Below are 21,117 nucleotides of genomic sequence, written 5' to 3' on the forward strand. Positions count from 1 at the left end.
CTCTGATGCTGCTTGGCCTGCTGTGTTCATCCAGCTCTACAACTTGTTGTCTCCTTAACTAAGCTTTATACTATTTTGAACAGAAGTATTTTATTCTTCCACTGAACAAAAGCAAAGAAATAAAGGGCAGAATCTTTCCTGAAGTTGAATGACATGGATGTTAGGAATGGGAGGTTGAATTCCTCTGATAATTAAAATTCAAACACAAGTCCCCAAATTGTTGGGCCAAAACACCCAGAGAAGCTCACCTCACCTAATCTGTTAAAAAGGAGTGGTTAAATAAAAGAAAATCCCCGATATTCAGTTTATATGCAACAAGTAACATATTATTTATTTAGTCCTAACATTGAACAAATTAACAGAACTACTAACAAATTGAACAATTCCCCCCTAACTACTAACTATTCCCAAACTGAACAAAATTCTACTGGTATGTTGTTCCAATAAACACAAGTCACACATATATAAACCTAAGTAATAATAAAAATAAATCAAAACTTAGACAGCCAGGTTGAGTCTTCCAGAATGTTCTTTGCCTTCGCCACTGATCCTTCGGTCAGGAATGTTTTCTCTGAGGACTTTTACCTAGAAGTGCCATGGTACCTCTTATGGGTAGATGGTGCTTGCTCAGAAAGGTTAGAGATTTCTGTGAGAGCTAGATGTTTATTCCTCAAATGACTGTTTGCTCTCCTCTGATTTTCAAAAGCTTTCTTCCTATATACCTTGGATGACATATCAATTTTCTTACACTAGCATTGGTCCGAGGTTGGCAAAACCATCAGATTTAAATTAAATTGGTTTTCAATTTCCAAGTGCTTGGGTTAAATTAATTGGCTGATCTTCTAGCTGGTTGCCAAAACATCAAAACAAGCCTGTTTCCAATCACACAGCCAAATGATACATGTTTCAATTTCAGAACTGTCAGTACTTATCCAGCTGCTTACGGACACATTTGCTGTGTAAATCTCCAAGCTTAGAACAGCATTTTACCTCTTAAAGGCACCATGCACTCTCTCCCCCACCACCCCCCATCATTTTTGCAAACAAATTCTAGCTTCCTGTCTTCTAATTCACAAGTAGTCTACTCAACTTCGTTACATCTCCCACCTTAAAAAAATGAACCATCATTTGAAGAAATGGCTTCATTTTTTTTCTCTAAACCTTAACACCGTTATCACGAAATACATAGGTCAGTAATCTGAAGTTACACATTTCATACTAATTCTGCATACACATATAACATTGGACCAATAGTGTTCAATGTTATATACACATTTTTCTTTTAAACCCACGATAACCCATCTGCAATAACATTTTTACGACCTGCAACATGTACAATCTGTAAATTAAATGCTTGTCACATGAGATTCCAACGACATAGTCTTGTATTCTTGTCCTTAAATATTTCCAAAAAGGTGAGAGGGTTGTGGTCTGTATACACAACTGTCTACGGTACATTGTTTGTAACATAAACATTAAAATATTGTAAAGCCATTACCAAACACAATAACTCTTTTTCAATGGTAGAATATTTTCTCTGGTGGATATTGAGTATTTTTGAAAAATAACCGATTGGACTTTCAATTCCGCAATCATCCTCCTGCATCAACACAGCTCCAACCCCTACATCACTTGCATCAATAGCGACTTTAAAGGGTTTCAAGAAATTTGGTGTGGCTAAAACTGGTGCGGTGGTTGACACAGCTTTTAAATTCTCAAATGCCTCCTGGCATTGTTCTGTCTACTGAAATTTCATGTTCTTCTTTAGCAAATTCATAAGCAGCGCCACCACACTATTAAAGTTTGGTATAAACTTCTGGTAGGACCCAGACAGTCCCAAAGATCAAAGCACCTCTTTCTTCATGGATAGTCTTGCAAATTCCTCAATGGCCTTTGTCTTCACGTTCCTGAAGGTCATCCTTCCATGTCCGATATTGTGCCCCAAGAACGTCACTTCTGCCTTCTGCAAGTTCAGTTTTTGTTAAATTAATGACCAGTTTTGCCTTCCGTAGTCTTTCAAAGTGCTCAGCTAAATACACCATGTGATCTTTTCATGAATGGCTGAAGATCACAAAGTCATTTGTATCATTGGCACAATTAGTCAATCCTGTCACAACTCTGTTCATAAGTTTTTGAAATGTCGCTGGTGCGTTCTTCATTCCAAAGGGCATTACTTTAAATTGATATAGCCCATTTGGGATTACAAATGGAGAAACTTCTCTCGTTCTCTCCAACAAAGGTACTTGCCACTAACCACAAAGTAAATCTAACTTTGTCATGTAAGTGGCTTGTCCACCTTTTTCCACACAGTCCTCCAGCCTTGGAATTGGGTATGAGTCTGATTTAGTTACGGCATTGACCTTCCGATAATCCACTCAGAATCGTTCAGTACCATCAGGTTTAGGAACCAACACGATTGGTGAACTCCACTCACTTTGACTCAGCTTGATGTCCTCTTAGGGCATCGCGTTCACTTCCTCCTGTACCTGTACTGGTTTCAGAAGATCAAGCCTGCAAGGGTGTTGTTTTATTAGAACAGCATTTCCTATTTCAACCTCATGTACTGTAACATTAGTCCTCCCCATTCTATTCCTATGTATGTCCTCATATTGCTGCAACAAGCCTTTCAAATCAGTTCTCTGCTCCTGAGACAGATAGCACACTATCCCATCCCATTTTTTAAGGATTTCCTCACTATTTATTTTGAGGCATATCAAAATCCAGATCATCTGGATTTGATTCCTCACTCTGAGGGGCAGTAACTAATATCGATTTCTCCAGTCCCCTGTCCCTGTCATAGTAAAGATTCAACATATTCACGTGACATACCTGATCATTTTTTTTTTCTACCTGGCATCTTTACCAGATAATTCACCTGACTGAACTTCTTCTCAATCCGATAGGGACCACTAAACCTTGCTGTGAAGGAATCTCCTACCACTGATAACAGCACCAACACTTTATGTCCATGGGCAAACGTACAAATTTTAGATTTCTTATCTGCTTCTTGCTTCACTGGGTGCTGTGCAAATGTTGTCTAGCTAATTCACCCACTCTGTTTAATCTTTCTCCCACTTCAGATACATAATCCAACTGCGAGATCTCTGATTTCTGACCTATTGACTTTTCCTTAATTAATTTTAAAGGCCCTCTTACTTCGTGTCCGAATGGCAATTCAAATGGAGTAAACTGAGGTGATTCATTTTGAGCATCTCTAATAGCAATCAATATAAATTCTCCTTTATCCTAATCATTTGGGTAATCTTAGCAATGGGCCCTCAGCATGGCCTTTATTGTCTGATGCCACCTTTGCAATGCTCCCTGGGATTCAGGTAAAGTTGGACCCTTGGTTTGACTGAATCTCTCTGGGTAGTCCATATGGGTAAAGAAAGCAAGCAACTCCACAACCTTTTTTGTCTTAACATTTCATAATGGAATTGCCTCCAGAAATCTGATAGACACATCCATTGTGGTTAACAAATACTGGTTCCCGCTTTTGGTTTTAGGGATGGGACCAACACAATCAATCATAATCCATGTGAAAGATTCTTCACATTCGGGAATTGGCATCAAAGGCGCTGGTTTTATTACTGCCTGTGGTTTTCCTGCCATTTGACACATATGGCAGGTACAACAAAATTCAACTGCATATTTATGTAATCCAAGCCAACAGAAGTGCTTTTGTATCTTAGCCCCACCCCTAGATGAGCTCCTACAGGTAATTCATGTGCTACCTGCAATATTTCCTGCCTGTATGCTACCAGCAACACAATCCAGTGAACTTCTGCCCATTTCTCCTCTGCACTAAATTGCTGTGGTCTCCATTTTCACCTTGGGGTTCTATCCTTCAGGTAATAACATTCGGGAATACATGCTGATTCCCCTTCCAAGTAAGCCTTATGATATAAATCTTTTATTGTCTTATCTTTTTGTTGTAACTCCTTTAATTATTCAGAATCAAATACCTCTGCCTGATCCTCTACCTGTTTAGGTTTTCCCTCTATTATTTCATCAAACAGAGTGTTAGCTAACTGGACCTCAACACCTTTGTCTTTCTCTTTGGTTTTCCCTCTTGCTTTAACTTATGACTGTGGGATCTTGTTACCACACAGTCTGGAAAAATTCCAATGTATTTTTCTTTTAACTCCTCACTTCCCTGGTTTTCCTTTGGCTTCTCTAATACAAGGGGCATCACTCCCACCTTTGATCCTGCTAGGTCGTTTCCAAGAACAACCTGTACTCCTGGAACAGACACTCAACCAATCACTCTCACTGTCACTTCCCCAGTCTAGACTGGACTTTCTAGCCTTATCTTACACTGGGGAATGCTAAATCTCTCTCCATTTATTCCACAGATTATCACTCTGTCCGGTAACATATCAGAAGGAGTGCAAATACTTGCATCTCATCATATTAGAGACTGACTAGCTCCTATATCTCTCAATATTTTAACTCCTTTACCTTCTCACCCTGTTCTTCCTACGTAAACCTTACCCACAGAGGTGAAGTCTTTGTAGAGATCAGGCACTATCTTACTATCCAGTCCACGGATAGGTTGTGCACTCTCCTCCAGCTCATTGACTTCTCTTGGGATTTCCTTCACTACCTCAATTAATCCCACTGGTTTAGCCTCTTTTACCACGTCCTTTTTCCCAGTGCCTTTCTTAAACCACCAGCACTGCGACTTTATGTGTCCCACTCCACTACAGTGAAAACGCCCGAGGCCTTTCACCTCCTTTTTACCCTCTTGGGTTTATTCCTTCACCTGTGGTAAACTGTTTCCAGTGTGATCTATTTTTTGATTGAAGGATCTCCCTTCTTCCCAATTTCTAATCCTCACAGAATGAAATTGCTGTCAGAAGCTAAACGTCAATTAATGCGCTAATATATATGCATATTCATCCACCATCTCTGCAGCTCTTCTCACTGTCTGAACTTTCTGTTCCTCAACATGAGTTCTTATCATTTCTGAAAGTGAGTTTTTAAATTCCTCCAGCAGAATAATCTCTCTCTAAGATCCTCATATATCTTTTCTATCTTTAATGCTCTCACCCATCTATTGAAGTTGTTGTGTTTAATTCTTTTAAATTCGACACAAGTCTGACCTGGTTCCTTCTTCATGTTTCTGAACTGTTGTCAATATCCTTCTGGTACCAATTCGTAGGCAGTCAAAATAGCTGGTTTAACATCTTCATAATCTTTTGACACCTCATCTGACAGCACTGCAAACACTTCACTAGCCCTGCCTACCAACTTGGTCTGAATTAACATTACCCACACAGTCTCTGGCCAATTAATCTGCCTAGTCAGTTTCTCAAAGGAAATGAAATAGCCTTCTACATCTTTTTCATCAAATTTTGGTAATGTTTTGACATATTTGTATATATCTCTATCAGGTCCTTGGCCACAATGGGTCTGCTCATCATCACTCTCCTCTTCACTAAACCCATCTACTACCTTCATTTTCATCCTTTCACGTCGGCTATCCTGTTTAATTTGTAAATTCCAAAGTTCAAACTTTCTCTCTTTCTCCCTCTCTTCTCTCTCTTTATTTTTGTTTGGCTAAAGCAATTCTTTCCTTTTCTTTTTCCTCTACTTTTAACTGTAATTCAAACCGTTTCAGTTCCCTTTCCTCCTCTTCTGCCCTGGCTCTTCTTTCCTTTTCCTTATCTTCTAACTCCAATGGTCTAATTTTCAATTTAAGTTTTTCTAACTCCACTGCACTTTCTCTGATATACCTAAATGCTTGACCAACTCCATTACAATTTCAGCTTTCTTCTTATCCCTTGTTAAACCCAATTCTAGCCTGTTTGCTAAGTATAAAAGTAAATCCTTCTTCGGTTTTTCTAAACTTTCATGGCAAATTTGGGAAGCATCCAGAACCTCTTTAGCAATGTTAAGGGCCATTTTCCTCATTTTTGATTTAACCAACCACAAGTAACAGAAATTAAACAGATTTTTCTCAACTAAGTTTTATTTAAAGATCTCGGACACTAATCCCCAAGTCTGTTTAAATCTGTACAAATCCGCGCAGATCCCGTACACAAACCGGCCAGATCCTGGACTGAGCCCCCAATCTGTTAGGAAGGGGAGGTCAAACCCCTCTGATAATTAAAATCAAAAACAAGTCCCCAATCTGTTAGAAGGGTACCTCTGCATCCACCCTAATAATTAAACCCAAAACACCCAGTGAAGCTCGCCTCACCTAGCCTAATCTGTTAAAAAGGAGTAGTTAAATGAAAGAAAATCCCTGACATTCACTTTATAAGAGACAAATAACAATTTATTTATTTAACCCTAACATTGAACAAATTAACAGAACTACTAAGAAATTGAACAATTCCCCCTAACTACTAACTATTCTCTAATTGAACAAAATTCTACTGGCAACCTGTTCCAATAAACACAAATCCCACTTATATAAACCCAAGTAATAATAAAAATAAATTAAAACTTATACTCTCAAAATACAGCCAGATTAAATGTTCCAGAATGTTCATTGTCTTCTCTGCTGATCCTTCTGTCAGGAATGTTTTCTCTGTGAATTCTTCTGCAAGGTCTTTTAGTTAGAAGTGCCTTGGTGCTTTTTATGGATAGATGGCGCTTTCTCAGAGAGCTGAGAGATTTCTGTGAAAGCTAGATGTTTATTCCTCAGATGTCTGTTTGCTCTCCCCTGATTTTCAAAAACCATCTTCTTATATACCTTGGATGACATATCAATTTTCTTACAAGTGCATTGGTTAGAGGTTGGCAAAACCATCAGATTTAAATTAAATTGGTTTTCAATCTCTAAGTACTTGGGTTAAATTAATTGGTTGATCTTCAAGCTAGTTGCCAAAACATCAAAACAAGCCTATTTCCAATCACACAGCCAAATGATACATATTTCGATTTCAGAACTGTCTGTACCTATTCAGCTGCTTGCAGACGCAATTTCTGTGTGAATCTTCAGGCTTATAAAAGCACTTTACCTATTAAAGGAACCACGCACACTTCCCCCACCCCCCATCATTTTCAGAAACAAATTCTAGCTTCCTGTCTTCCAATTCACGAGTACTCTACACAACTTTGTAACAGTGGGCAATGCAGAAACAGTTGGGAAAATATGGCAAGATTGGAAAAGTAAAATTCTCAACATTAAGAAAAGCATTCTGATTTTACACACAAGGTTTTAATGGAGAGACACAAATCTTGCTAGCAAACAGTGAGGACTGTATTTGAAGGCATTTCTAGTTCATTATTACCTATTCTCATTTTATCTAAACGCAATTTGCTTTTTTTCCCTCAAAGCAGGAAGAAACCGAGATAATTTCTGACTTGAAAGCCAGAGGAAGTACCTGGCGCCAGCAGCTCACTGTCGAGCCTCTGTCTAAGCCAGCACTCCCTTACATCACCAAGCATGTCCATAGGCAGTGAATAGCCTCATCTGCCATACCCTTCCCTGTCCACATTACACATGCATCAGCCTGACCACATCATCATGGCACATTTCCCACCCACTTACCATACAGTTCATCACTTTAATACTGTACCTTGGAACTCACTGACGTTTAGTTGTAATGCTGCTGCCAGGCTGCTTTGCAAGCAGGGACAGGCAACTCATACAATCTCATGCATCGAAGCAGGGTGTATCTCAGGGACCAATGATTGCTTTCTTAGCACTACTTTGCATCAACTTGAATGGTCACAGCATACCTGCCTTGCCTTCCCCTTTTGTGCTTTGCTGCCTCATTCGGAACTTACAGACAAAATTACTTCAATTTTGCCTTGCCTAGTAGTGCAATCACAAAGCCAGCTAGCCTATCATGTTTGCCAGGCAGTGATCCATCAAAGGGGTGGATATGTGCTGTACGGCACCATGTTATGTCAATCTCACATCAACAACATGTGACAGCAGTTTATGCAGCAAACACTCGGCATGGACTTCAGCCAAATAACCATGTTTCAAATTCAAAGGAGAGTGATCCTTAATCAAATGCTGGGGGACTGTTGTCATTTAGGCAGCATCAGTACAGTTTGTCATGGCACTGTCCAATCTCAGTCCATGGCCTTGGACATGGTCAGTCAGTTGGTTGGGCAGTCAGAGGTTCCATATTATTATAGTCCAGTAAGTGAACCACAATCAGTCCTGCAGGTCCAGTGAAAAACGTTTGGGGATTAGCAGTAAGTCATTCAGACAGCTGCACAGAGATCAGTACTATTGCTGGAACCTTGGATGAAACAAGCCAAAAAGATTTTAATTGACAACTGGTTCTAATAGATCTAAGTTAGATGAAGTAATCATTCATTGACTGTAAATTTGTTCTTGTCACAAAGCAAGCAGCTGTTTAGTCTCAGAAGCAAATGCAGCTTTTTTTTTGTTCTGCCTTAACTTTTGCTGTCGTTTAATAAAAGACTAATGTTCTTGACAGTTTGAACGTTTCTCAACATGTGAGCAATGACAAGATGCTAATGCTATGCTGGGCATTCAGAAAAGAGTAGCAGTCTTTCAGACAAGATTTTAACAGGGTATGGCACTTCAGATCAGTAGCCTGTTTAACTTCACTCTTGTAGCTGCAGTTACTGCGACAGTCGATCAGACAGACGGTGATGTAAAGTAGTAAAAACATTTACAAACAAGAGATTCAATTTGCAATGAAGTATCATCTGTGCCACCAATCTCCGTCTGAAGCTTTTGTTTTGCAATTCCCTCCCTCTACATTTATTCTGAAGGGCTATTCATGCTGGCAGCCTTTGATCTGGTGCACGGTTAGACTTCAAATATGGTGCTAGTAGGGAAATTCCAGAAGATCCTGGCAGGCAATTACTTTCACCGCTGGTGAGCACATGAGAACATCAGCACGGTGCCCTAGAAACAGTACATACATAATAACATGAGCTGCGGCGAATTGCATGAGATAATTTACCAGAGCTCATGGACAGAAATCCTCCAGGAAACTCCCCCGAAATTGATATTTAGCCGACTTTTGATATAATCTAAACCACTGTTTCTTTAAAAGAAATACTATAGCATTTGATGACTTTAAAGAGAGCCATTAAACTTTTAGCCAGTCTGAGTGAAATTGTTGAACTGCATTCATTTTATAACACCATAAAGAGAGAAATTCCTTTTGTTTCCTTTTGTAAGCTTTCAATTTTTTTTCACAAATGACACACTGTAAACTGTAAGTCAAGTAGCCTTGCAGCATGGAAAGGTTGACAGGCTAGCCTAATTGCAAACACAGAATTCTTATTTCAAACGCTATAAGGTTTATTGGGTTTCTTCTTCACTAACATCCTAAAGATTTAAAGACATTAACATGGTCCTGTTGTCACCATCCAACTATATTAATTCAGTTGTTTCACCACAAAACAGAAATTTGGCCAATTGAGATGACCACATCAGATTGTCAAGCCATTCTGGCCAGTAGAATAAAAGTAGTGCATTACATACGGACTACACAAATTCAGAGAAATTGATTCCAACGGTTTCCGACCAACAATACCGAATCATAAAATGTTAGAACAAGAAATGGATGCCCAGTGTTTACATTTATATCTATGTCCTTTATTGCCAAATACTGGAAACAATCATTATATAAAGAACCCTGGGTTCTTATTGTAAGTTGTGATGCCCCTACCTCTGAGCCACAGACCCGTGTTCAGGTCCCACCAACTGCAGAGGTGTGTAATAACATCTGAGAACAGTTGATTAAAAAATATATGTTAAAGAATCCTTCACAATTTTGAAGATCTCTATCAGATTATACGTTGTATTTAAATTAATAAAAAGCCCAAACTTATCAATGCTAACTTCATATCTGTAATCATAAATCCTTGATAAAGTCATCGTAAATTTACATTACATCTTTCCTTTGCTGTATTTATAACATGAGATCTGAACACATGGACATGCCAAAATCATGACACAGGGATTCTTTACTCCATTGGTGCCAGGTCATTACAAACAGGACGGAAATGAAGGTTAAACAAGGAAAATACAGTGTTTGTATGGAATTATGCCTGTGGTTTACATTTGGTTGAAGAAATCCTTTGTCTGTCTCATCCTTCTCCCAACTGGCCACCTTTCACCAAAGATACCCTTTCCTCCAAACAGGATCGATTCAACTGGTCTATCTGCCATGCTTGGAGCCCTTCCTCGCCATCATTACCTCTGTTGGAGGTCCCAGCACAACTGCTTGACTGCCCTGCTTGGTACTCTCCTTGGCCATGCAATCTGTTGTTGGAGGTTCCATTACACCTTTTCCTTGAGACTTGCCATCCTGGCAACTATACATAACACACAGTGACCATTTGTGAAGCAGTATGTGATTAGCAAATTCAACTGTGTCATGATGATTAGATTATTTGGGCCTACATTTGTGGTAGCATTCCCTTCTTGTTTCACCAATCTGTGCAAATGGTAAAGAGATGGGGTGATATCAGCATTTTCTTTACAAAACATTCTCCAATCTCTTATCTGTACTGATAGCTTCTTCCAAAAGGACCCAAGTTCTGTGGTGGATCACTCACATTAGTGTCTAAGTTGGTCAAGTTTCCAGGAGTTGTATGATCAGTGGCATTTGTTGCCTTAGTTTTCGCCTCCCAACAGGTTCTTCCTGCAGTTTTCTAGGATGTGAGTCAGCCTCTTCCTACTGGAGGTGATCCCGGATTAACAATACACAGGTCACACCAGGATTCCTTATCGTTATCCAATTCCACCTCACTCGAGCCATCACCTACTGATACTTCAGATTCCACAATACTGCTGAGTGACCTTCTTGCTTCCACATCATCCACCACATTGCTGACCTTAAGCAACTTGTGAACCGTTTTCTGAAGTTGCCCCCCAGCTCGATGTGGCCATCTGTATCAGTCACCTGATGATTCTGTGGGGTTCAGAGTTCCAGACATCTTGTATCTTATTCTGATGCCCAATATTCTGATTTCAGAGGAATACCCTTGCACCAATTGGAAGGTCAGTTGTTACAGAGATAGTAGGAACTGCCGATGCTGGAGAATCTGAGATAACAAGGTGTAGAGCTGGATGAACACAGCAGGCCATTTCTGAAGAAGGGTCTAGACCCGAAACGTCAGCTTTCCTGCGCCTCTGATACTGCTTGGCCTGCTGTGTTCATCCAGCTCTACACCTTGTTATTTCGGAAGGTCAGTTGTGTCATCTTTGCGATTGTTCACTTTTTTACTGCTCGGTGTTTCTCTCAATTCTCTTGGATGCCATCTCAAGCACATGGCTTGGCTTTGTGTGACTTTTGTGAAACCACTCAATGACATGACAACCTCCATCAGGAGATGTGATAAGGCCACGGAGTGGTCCACAGACAGGACTGAAACTCATACAAAGAAGAGATGGTTTGGAGAACAGCCTGTGGATGAGTGTGGGCTGTCATTATGAGCATAAATCAGCTTTGAAAGATACTCAGACCACTTTTGTTTACTCTCAGGAGGCAAGGTGCGCAGATAGTCATGCGGAACAACGTTGACTCATTTGTACCTCCCATTACCCCTCTTAGCAACACTATAGACTTTGTGAAGCCTCTGTAGGAACATGCTCTCCAAGTTGCAAGTCTGGATCATTGTGAATCAGACATGACACACTGATATGGACAAGCTAATCATGTACTAACACCCTTTCTATACTTAAGATCCTTTGGTCATGGATGGGAATGGTCTGCCTGAACTTGGTGAACACATCTGTAAATACTAGAATGTGCTCAGTCCCATGACTACCACGGCCAGATCCTCTAAAAGTCTCTTGTTGGAGGTTCAGTTATATATTGTTATCCTGTATTTTGGATCATTAGATGTCTTACCTGATTTGTAATTTTTAAATAAATTGCATCAGACACACCGCTGGTAATAATAATGATTACAATTTTCTGAAAAAAAATTAAAATTAAAAATCACATTTCCATCCGTTACAGCATTACTGTAAAAGATGCAGCAGAGTGGAACTTCATCATAGAATCATACAGTATAGGAGAGATCCTTTGGCCCATTGAGTCTGTACTTCCAAAAATATACAACCTATTGTAGTCCTACTTTACCACACTAGACCCATAGCCTTGAATGTTATGATATATAAAGCACTCATCCGGGTACTTTTAAAAGATTGCGACGTCTCCTGCCTCAACTACCCTCCCAGGCAGTGCGTTCCAGAGACACACCACCTTCTGGGCGAAAAAGTCTTTCCTCCAACCCCTTCTAAACCTCCTGGCTTTCACTTTAGAATTATGCCCCATTGTTATTGATCCTTCAACTAAGGGGAACAAGTGCTTTCTATTCACGCTGTCCTTGCCCCTCATAATCTTACACATCTCTATACATCACCCCTCAACCTTTTCTGCTCCAAAGAAAACAATCTGAGCTTATCCAGCTTCTCTTTATAGCTGAATTACTCCATCCCAGTGAATCTCCTCTGCACCCCCTCCAATGCAATCACATTCTCCTGTAGTGTCATGACCAGAATGTACACAGTATTCCTAATGGGACCTAATTGAAGTTCTGTACGGCACCAATATAACTACAGTGGTCTTATAATCAATGCCATGACTGATAAAGGCAAGCATCCTAAACGCTTTCTTAATTACCCTATTAACTTGTCTTGCCAACTTCAGGAATCTGTGGACATGCACTCCAAGATCCTATGTTCCTCTGAGCTTCCTAGTGTCATGCCATTCATTGAATACTCCCTTGACTTTTTCCTTCTTCCAAAGTGCACCACCTTACAGGGCTAAATTCCACCTGTCACTGATCTGCCCATATGACCAATCTTTTTGTATTCTCCTGGTAAGCTAACACATACCTCCTCACTAAAACCACCCGGCCAATCTGTGTGTCATCCACAAACTTACTTATCGTGCCTCCCACATTCTGATCTACATCATTTATAAATATCATGAACAATAAAGGACTGAGCACTGACCACTACACATCAGACTCCTATTACACAAACTACCTTCAACCACCGCCCTTTGTCTCCTGTCACTAAGCCATATTCAAGCTAATGTGATACCTTTGAAAATGTGAACATTTGATATTCTCTGGTACATAGAACTCTGGCATAATTTGTCTTGTTTTATGTATGATGCCTTGAGATAGGAAGGTGCTAGGAAGGTATGATACAAGTTAGGTATCCCTAAGTAGTGCTGCAGGAAAGTCTGTAAATGCCAGAGGTGGTTGAGGTAGAAAGACGACTTCACTGTGTCAGTTTATGAGAGTAAAGCAGATGTAACACAGGACAATTTTGAGGATAAATGTGCCCTGCTCAAACCATATCTGAAAGATATCTGACCCAATGTGAGGGTTGACCATTTCTCAGCAGTGACCATTTTTCAGACCAGCTGGTCAAAATAGGCATTTGGACACTCACAACAACTTGCAACTGCATACTTCCTTTAATTCAGTAAAACATTCAAATGTACTACACAGGAACTTAGTAAAGAGGCAGAAAGAGGTGAAGAAGTTTAGGGAAATAATTCTATAACTTAGGTCATTGGAACTGAAACAATGGTGAAGCAATTAAAATTGGCATTACACAAGGCCAAAAATTGAAGATAAACAAGTAAAGGAAAGATCTTGGAAGGTTATGTGGCTGGTGGAGGTAAGCGAATTTGGGACAGCTTAGGTAGAGGTAAAATATTTATATTTTTGCTTTTGTTATTATGTCGTTGGCTTCAAGATAGCACACTAACTTTCTGTATCTCAACAATCCATTCTAGTTTTAACCTACTTGTACAGTGATCCATCTGAATAGGTTCTGAAAAAAAAGTCAATGTCTACATTGAGTATCAGACTCCCTCACATGTTTTCACTCAATATATATGTCAGAATTGCACCTAAGTGTTTACCTCCCTCTCTTGTTTAAAGCAATAAGCTGTACTCTATGGCTAAAAGATCTGCATTTGGTTCGTGAGCCTTGGTTTGATGACCTCTGATATAAGGGTACCAATAGACAGTAAAATAACAAAGATTCAGGGAATGGTGGCATACCTGATCTGAGTTCTAATTCACGGAGAATTCTCTCCTTTCGGTCAGGTCCTCTCTTGCTGATTGACTTCACTAGCCATTCCAGGTTCCATTGTCTCCAAGAAAATGGTAAGGGCTTTAGACCTACAAATTATAACAAAAAATTAACATTGGAGTTACTTAATAGAGTAAGGAAATACATTTGACATTTTATTTACATGAAACATTGCTCGTGCTAAGTGGGGAGGTGGGGGCCAAATGCTCATGATTAGAAGAGCGAAGGGCAAAGTGAATGCTCTGGGGCCATGGCAGCTGTTGGAATTCAAAATCAATTAACAAACATCTAGAACAATGGTAACCATGCAAATGGTCATAAAAGCATGAATACTGTTATAAAGATGTTGTATCCAACAGCTACAGAAGTCAAAAAAGAATTAAATCAGATTGGCCACCTTGCAGTGAAAATGAAATGGCAGCCCCATCTGTATCAATCCTGCAAACTTTTCCTTGGGGGATCCTAAGAGCTGTCTCACAGATTAATCAAACAACGGCCTGAAACAGTCATACTCACAGAATCTTGCCTTATAGGCAACATCACAAACACCACCATCATCATCTCTGGTTATGTCCTGTCCCACACAAGTGGCAGGATAGTGGAACACAACTGAAATAGAGTTGCCCTCGGAGTCCTCAACATTGAAATTGAACTCCATAAAGTCTCATGGTATCAAGTCAAACATGGACAAGGCAACCACCTGCTATTATTAACCCCTTCCTCCACCTCAGTTGATTTAGTACTCATCCATGTTGAATATCAATTGGAAGACATACAGAGGGTGTCAAGAGTACAGAATGTACCTGGGTGGGAGAGACTCCAATATCCATTACCAAGGGTGTTTTTGTAGAACCAATACCGACTAGGATAGCTGAGTCCTAAAGAGCAGAGTCCCTAGAATGAGTCTGCCACAGATGGTGAGGGAATCAACAAGTGGGAAAAACTTCCATGACCTCATTTGTACCAATCTACCTGTTGCACATTCATCTATCCATGACAGTATTGCTAAGAATGGCCACTGCAAACTCCTTGTGGAGAGGAGATTCTATCTTCACATTGAGTACATTGACCATCATGTTATAGGACAGTCACATTTCCGTGCCAATAATCATGTCCCAATATTCCACTAGCCATCATAACATGTATAAAATCCCAATGAAACCACCAAAAGCACAAATTTTCCTGACTGACTGCAACACAACAAAAACAATTCAAACCAGCTTTCTTCAATAACAGTAAAAGAAATTTGTTCTGACATGCTTAACTTTAACAAGAGCAGTGAAAAGTTTTTAATTTAAAAACTTAAACTACTGTATACCTCTTCAGAACCCAAAATACACACCCACTCGTCATGATTAAGAGAAACAAAAGACAAACAGTTCAACACATATATTACGGGTAGAAAAAAAATACAGACATGGTAAACAAAATTCCAAAGATCAGAAGTCCACACCGCAAGGTGGAAAGTTATTTTTCTCACAGTCCTTTTGATTTTTGCAATGATGGTACACTGTTGTCTGTAGGATCATGGTTGTATTTGGATTTGATGGTTGATCAAGTAAACTCAGATCTTTTCTGGGAGTCTTTCTTTTAAACTTTCTTTTTTATCTTTTCTGACAAATGGGAAGAGAGAAAGAGAGAGGGAGAGATTGATGCTTTCTCCCTGAAGACTCTGGATGTTTCTTTGCACTCTGCTCCTCTTAGCAGTCATCTCTTCTTAACCAACCAGGAGGATCTTCTCAAGCAGAATTTCTTCAACTCAAAATATTCTTAGGGCCACTTAGTCTTGAAGTCTCCCTCTTAAAGCTTAAAAAAAACGTATCACAGACCACAACAATGCAATGAGATAGTTTAGGCTGAGAAGATTAGGGTGAATCCAAGGAGATTCTTTAAGTATATTAAAGGAAAAAGAATAACTAGAGAGAGAACAGGATCCCTTAAGGGGTGAACATGTGTGTGTGGAATCGCAGGAGATGGACGAAGTCGTCAATGAATATTTCTCCTCTGTGCTAACCATGGAAAAAGACATGAAGACTTGGGAACTTTAGGAAATTAGTGACAATATCTTGTGGACAGTCTATATCATCAGGCAGTTGGGAGGTGGTGTTGGAAGTATTAGAATGTATGAAGGTGGATAAATCTCCTGATCCTGACCAGAAATATCCAAGAACCCTGCAAGAGGCTAGAGAAGAAATTGCAGGGGCCCTGGCTGATATACTTGCATCATCGTTAGCCACAGGTGACATCCTGGAAGACTGGAGGGTAGCGAATGTTGTGCTCTTATTCAAGAAGAGCTGCAAAGAAAAACCTGGGAAGTAAGTTTAACATCTGTAGTAGGTAAGTTACTTGAGAAGATTCTGAGGTATAAGATATACAAGCATTCGGAAAGAGAGGGTTTGATTAGGAGTAGTCAACATGACTTTGTGCATGGGAGATCATGCCTCAAAATTTGTTAGAGTTCTTTGATGAAGTGACCAGAAAGGCTGATGAGGGCAGGGTGGTAGATGTAGTCTATATGGATTTCAGTAAGGCCTTTGAAAAATTCCACATGGTAGGCTGCTCTGGAAGGTTAGATCGAATGGAATCCAGGGAGAGTTGGCAAATTGATACACAATTGGCTTGATGGTAGGAAGCAGAGAGTAATAGTGGAAGGATACTTGTCAGACTGGAGGCCTGCGACTAGTGGTGTGCCTCAGGGGTCGGTGCTGGGCCCATTGTTGTTTGTTATTTATATCAATGATGTACAAGGCATGGTTAATAAGTTTGCAGATGACACTAAAATAGGTGGTATCATGGACAGTGAGGAAGGTTATGAGAAATTGCAGCAGGATCTTCGTTAGCTGGGGAAGTGGGACGAGAAATGGCACATAGACTTTAATAAGGATAAGTGTGAGTTGTTGCATTTTGGGAAATCAAATCAAGGTAGGAGTTTCATAATGAACGGTTGGGCCTTAAGGAGTGTAGTGGAACAGAGGGACCTTGGAGTTCAGGTGCACGGCTCTCTGAAAGTGGAGTCATAGGTAGACAGGGCAGTGAAGGAGGTTTTTGGCACACTGGCCTTCATCAGTCAGGGCATTGAGTACAGAAGTTGGGAAGTTATGCTGCAGTTGTACAGGATGTTGGTGAGACCGCACTTAGAATATTGTGTTCAGTTTTGGTCACCTTGCTATAGGAAGGATGTTATTAAACTGATAAGGGTGCAGAAGAAATTCACAAGGATGTTGCCAGAACTCAAGGGACACAGTTATAGGGAGAGGTTGGACAAGCTAGGACTTTTTCCTTTCGAATGTAGGAGTCTGAGAGGTTTTCTTATAGAAGTGTATAAGATCATGAGAGGCATGGATAGGGTGAATGCACTCAGTCTTTTTCCCAGGGTTGGGGAATCAAGGACTACAGTGCATCAGTTTAAGGTAAGAGGGGAAAGAATACATGGAAACCTGACGGCCAACATTTTTACACAGAGGGTGATATGCATATGGAATGAGCTGCCAGCGGAAGTGGTTGAGGCGGGTACATTAACAACATTTAAAAGGCATTTGGACAAATACATCGTTAGGAAAGGTTTAGAAGGATATGGGCCAAGTGCAGGGAAGTGGGGTTAGCATGGATGGACATTTTGGTCAGCATGGACAAGTTTGGGCCAAAGGGCCTGTCTCCGTGCTGTAGGACTCTATGCCTCTAATATGCACCACTTGATTTTCAAATTACAAAACTGCCTGATATTCCAGTCATAGAAGTTCAATAAAAGCAAAATACTGCAGATGATGGAAATCTGGAATAAAGACATAAAGTGTTGGAGAAACTCAGCAGGTCTAACAGCATCTGTGGAGAAATAAACAATGTTAACATTTCAAGTCTGATATAACTTCTTCAGAACAACTGTGTAAAGAACTGGAAACATGAAAATGTTAAATTGAATATTCAGAAATACAAACAATGTAAGAGCACAAAAGTTTGCATGTTTTATTTACCTGATAAGATGTGGAATTATACTGAATTTCAGTAATGTTGATTACACTTTTTTTAGTGGTATGATTACCTAGCAAACTTACACAACTGGAAACTGCTGACCCATTATGCTCAACATTTCACATAGAATTGGGTATTAGATCCATATAAGCCTTTTGGGAATGGTTATGAAGTCAAATAACACTTTTATGAAAGTACCCCACACAAGAAAAATCAATTTCCTACAATAGACAGTGCCTACAGATGGCCTGTTATCCGTGCCAGCTACAGCATCCTGATTCATAAATCTTTGGATCTATGATGGTACTTCAGATTATAACTCAAATCACAGTGTATTTTTTTAAAATGGCATTGACATTAAAATTCTGCTGGCATTTATGCTTAAAATAATTTATAAGAAAATTAGCAGTGATAAAACATATTAAACCATTTATTCACATTTACACATATTCTCTGGCAAGTGGAGCACTTATAAAAATCTCTAGGTTCTTATATGCATATGATCAATGTTAATATTTATCGATTTAAACCCATGATGTCTTCAAGGTAGTGTGGTATTAAATTTTTACCCAGGATTCCAAGCATACTTAGTTCAGAACCTTTGGTACATGATTAAAAGCAGTTCATCAATGTAAGTCACTAATTTGTTTACAATAATGGAAAATATATGGGGTCCTCATGCAGCATGAGAACAATCGAAAGCATCACAAAATTGCAGACTAAAATTATTCTCTTCCAATTTTTCATTTCTGTTCTGTTCTTGAGGGTGTTGGGTTTCTGCTGAATAATTCCACAGAGCCCTTGGTACCTCTGAAAATTTGGCATATCTGAAAAAATGGCAATAGGCTAACTGACTTTAGGGGACATCCTAGTTAAGCATGACATTATGTTCACGAAATGTCAGATGAACAAAACTTGGTTGATTTTTCTCTCTTTATCCTCTGACAGCTATTAGGCAGGCTATATCTAATGCAAACTAGTTTCTAATAATTGACAAAATTGGCATTATTACTTATTCAATAAATTATCACCATATTAAATACAGATGGTTGGCATTGCAATAATATCACTAAAGACTCTTATGGATTAGAAAGGCCATCATACTTCATCCATCTACACTGATCTGAGAGTGTTACCATTGCAGCACCCAATTATTTCTTAAGTTAATTTGGATGATTTACTTTTACTACTCTACCTGGAGGCTAATTCCAGATATCCATCTGTGTGAAAAAAAAATTGTGACAGTGTTCTAATTTTGCCTTTTATCGTAGAAAATGTATTGCCCAATTCTCATATTTTAATTTAGTGCAATTTAACATAATTTATTCAGGTCATTTTGTTGTAAAACATAGCTGCTTCTTTCAAAGGCTTTTTTCCAATATTATTCAGAAATTTGACCACTTTGCAATAGATATCAGAATCCAAATCATTACCATCAGTTACAGTAGTCAAACCAATCCCAATCCTCAAGACGCAGCATTAGCATCTCTCCTGCCCATCCTGCCACCCTTCCTCCCTACTAATACATTATTGTTCAATAGAGTCACTGAGTAACTGTAGGTATAGCAACTATGACACAATTTCAGCCATAGACAAGTGCAGGAAATATATGAGATAGAGACTGAAGAATTTTCCCAGGCAACATTAGGTGAATTTGCATGCAATAAGTCAAATCCTCTGAAATGTATTTTGGATCAAGATATTTGGATCCTTCTCTGGATTACTGCATAATAGGCATGTCCCTTGAATCTGGTAGATAAGGGTTAAAGTAGTTAATAAGATTATTATGAATCCTGCAGGGACCAGATGCAGAAGGTTCTGTCTGGTGTGCATATTTAGTTAATGAACATATGTCACCATTCTGTATTTCTCCTTCACTAGAGTTTGAAATTTAGCAACAACTTATTAGATGGAACACATCTTAGTATAGCTTTCAGGTGTTTGTCCAGTGGTTGCAAGCAATTTTACTTTGGAGAAATTGCTTAGCTTGTTGATTTGCACAACAGCAAACTTGCTTCTGCCTCCATCCAAATTACACTTGGATGCTGTTGATTGAAGGCAATTAAATAATTAAGACACTTTACATATATTTTCTTCTGGTTACTGAAATAAGCAAATATGTCAGTGCAAAAATGAAAAGGGAAAATTTGACAGGTTAACTTTTCTTCTTTATTCATGTTAGCCACCAGAACAAATATACACTTTAACTTGTTACACTTTATATCATAAGTGCAAAGTAATTGCAGAAAAATGCAAAAAAAGAAAGGAACGTGTGTTTTTGGTTAGTTTTGCCGAAAGGTTAACTGAAATATTAGATTTGTTTCTTTCTCCAAAGGTTGCTGCCTGGCCTGAGCATTTCCAGCATTGTCTGGTTTTATTTCAGATTTACAGCATGTGTAGTTTATTTTTGTGTTTTAGCAGTAATTACCTGACATTCTTTTGCTATTTGAAATGAATCTTAATTTTACAAACTTGAATGAGTCTATAGAAAAATACTCATACTCTAACTTTAAGAACACCTTTCAAAAAATTAGCCTACTGCATAGTCTTACTAATTTAGTTACAATACCTATTAATGAGAAACTCCAATGTAGCATCTAAAACAGTTGTGTAGTTCCAAGCTCAAATGTTCCTGACCTTATTAACAGCAGATGCTGCAACTTATTGCAAGTAGTACACAGGCTATCCACTACTATATATGAGTTTAGATAAAAATGAAAGCACAGACTGCAGACTAGTATTAACAGTCAAATAATTCATACCTGTGATCCAAAGTGAGAAAAGTTCAGTTAGCTCTTTCTTAAATTCATCCCCAAAATGGTTGTGCGATTCTGGGTAAGACTTGTAGAAAATTGCAAAGACAGCTTGAGCTAAGCAATCAGGATATACCTAATAGTAAAACAGAAATCAGACATAGCGTTAGATCAGCATGGATTTTCAGGTCGCCTGCATTGATCACACATGGGCTGAATGGAAAAATGAAAATTTGGAGAGGCATTAGAAGACATTCCTGCACAATACCTGCTCACAATTCTTTGTTCAGCTGCATTACACGTGCTACAACTTTGCAAGCATTTCATTTAAAGTCACGAAAAGCATGCAAACTATTGAATTTAAATGTTTTTAAA

At 39.1% G+C, this 21,117-nt stretch overlaps 1 protein-coding gene across 3 annotated transcripts in view; it reads right to left on the reverse strand.

The window, feature by feature from the left end:
• Positions 1-21,117, reverse strand: part of LOC109916356 (protein FAM227B-like) — a 261,439-nt gene that overhangs the window by 202,520 nt on the left and 37,802 nt on the right. For all 3 annotated transcript variants that reach the window (XM_048615832.1, XM_048615831.1, XM_048615833.1), the window contains exons 9-10: positions 20,752-20,878; positions 13,990-14,109 (exon numbers count right to left, since the gene is read on the reverse strand). In XM_048615832.1, coding sequence (XP_048471789.1) covers positions 13,990-14,109; positions 20,752-20,878 — 247 coding nt within the window. The remainder of the gene's footprint in view (positions 1-13,989; positions 14,110-20,751; positions 20,879-21,117) is intronic.

The sequence above is a fragment of the Rhincodon typus genome, chromosome 33, assembly GCF_021869965.1.
Source record: "Rhincodon typus isolate 14 chromosome 33, sRhiTyp1.1, whole genome shotgun sequence".
NCBI lineage: Eukaryota > Metazoa > Chordata > Chondrichthyes > Orectolobiformes > Rhincodontidae > Rhincodon > Rhincodon typus.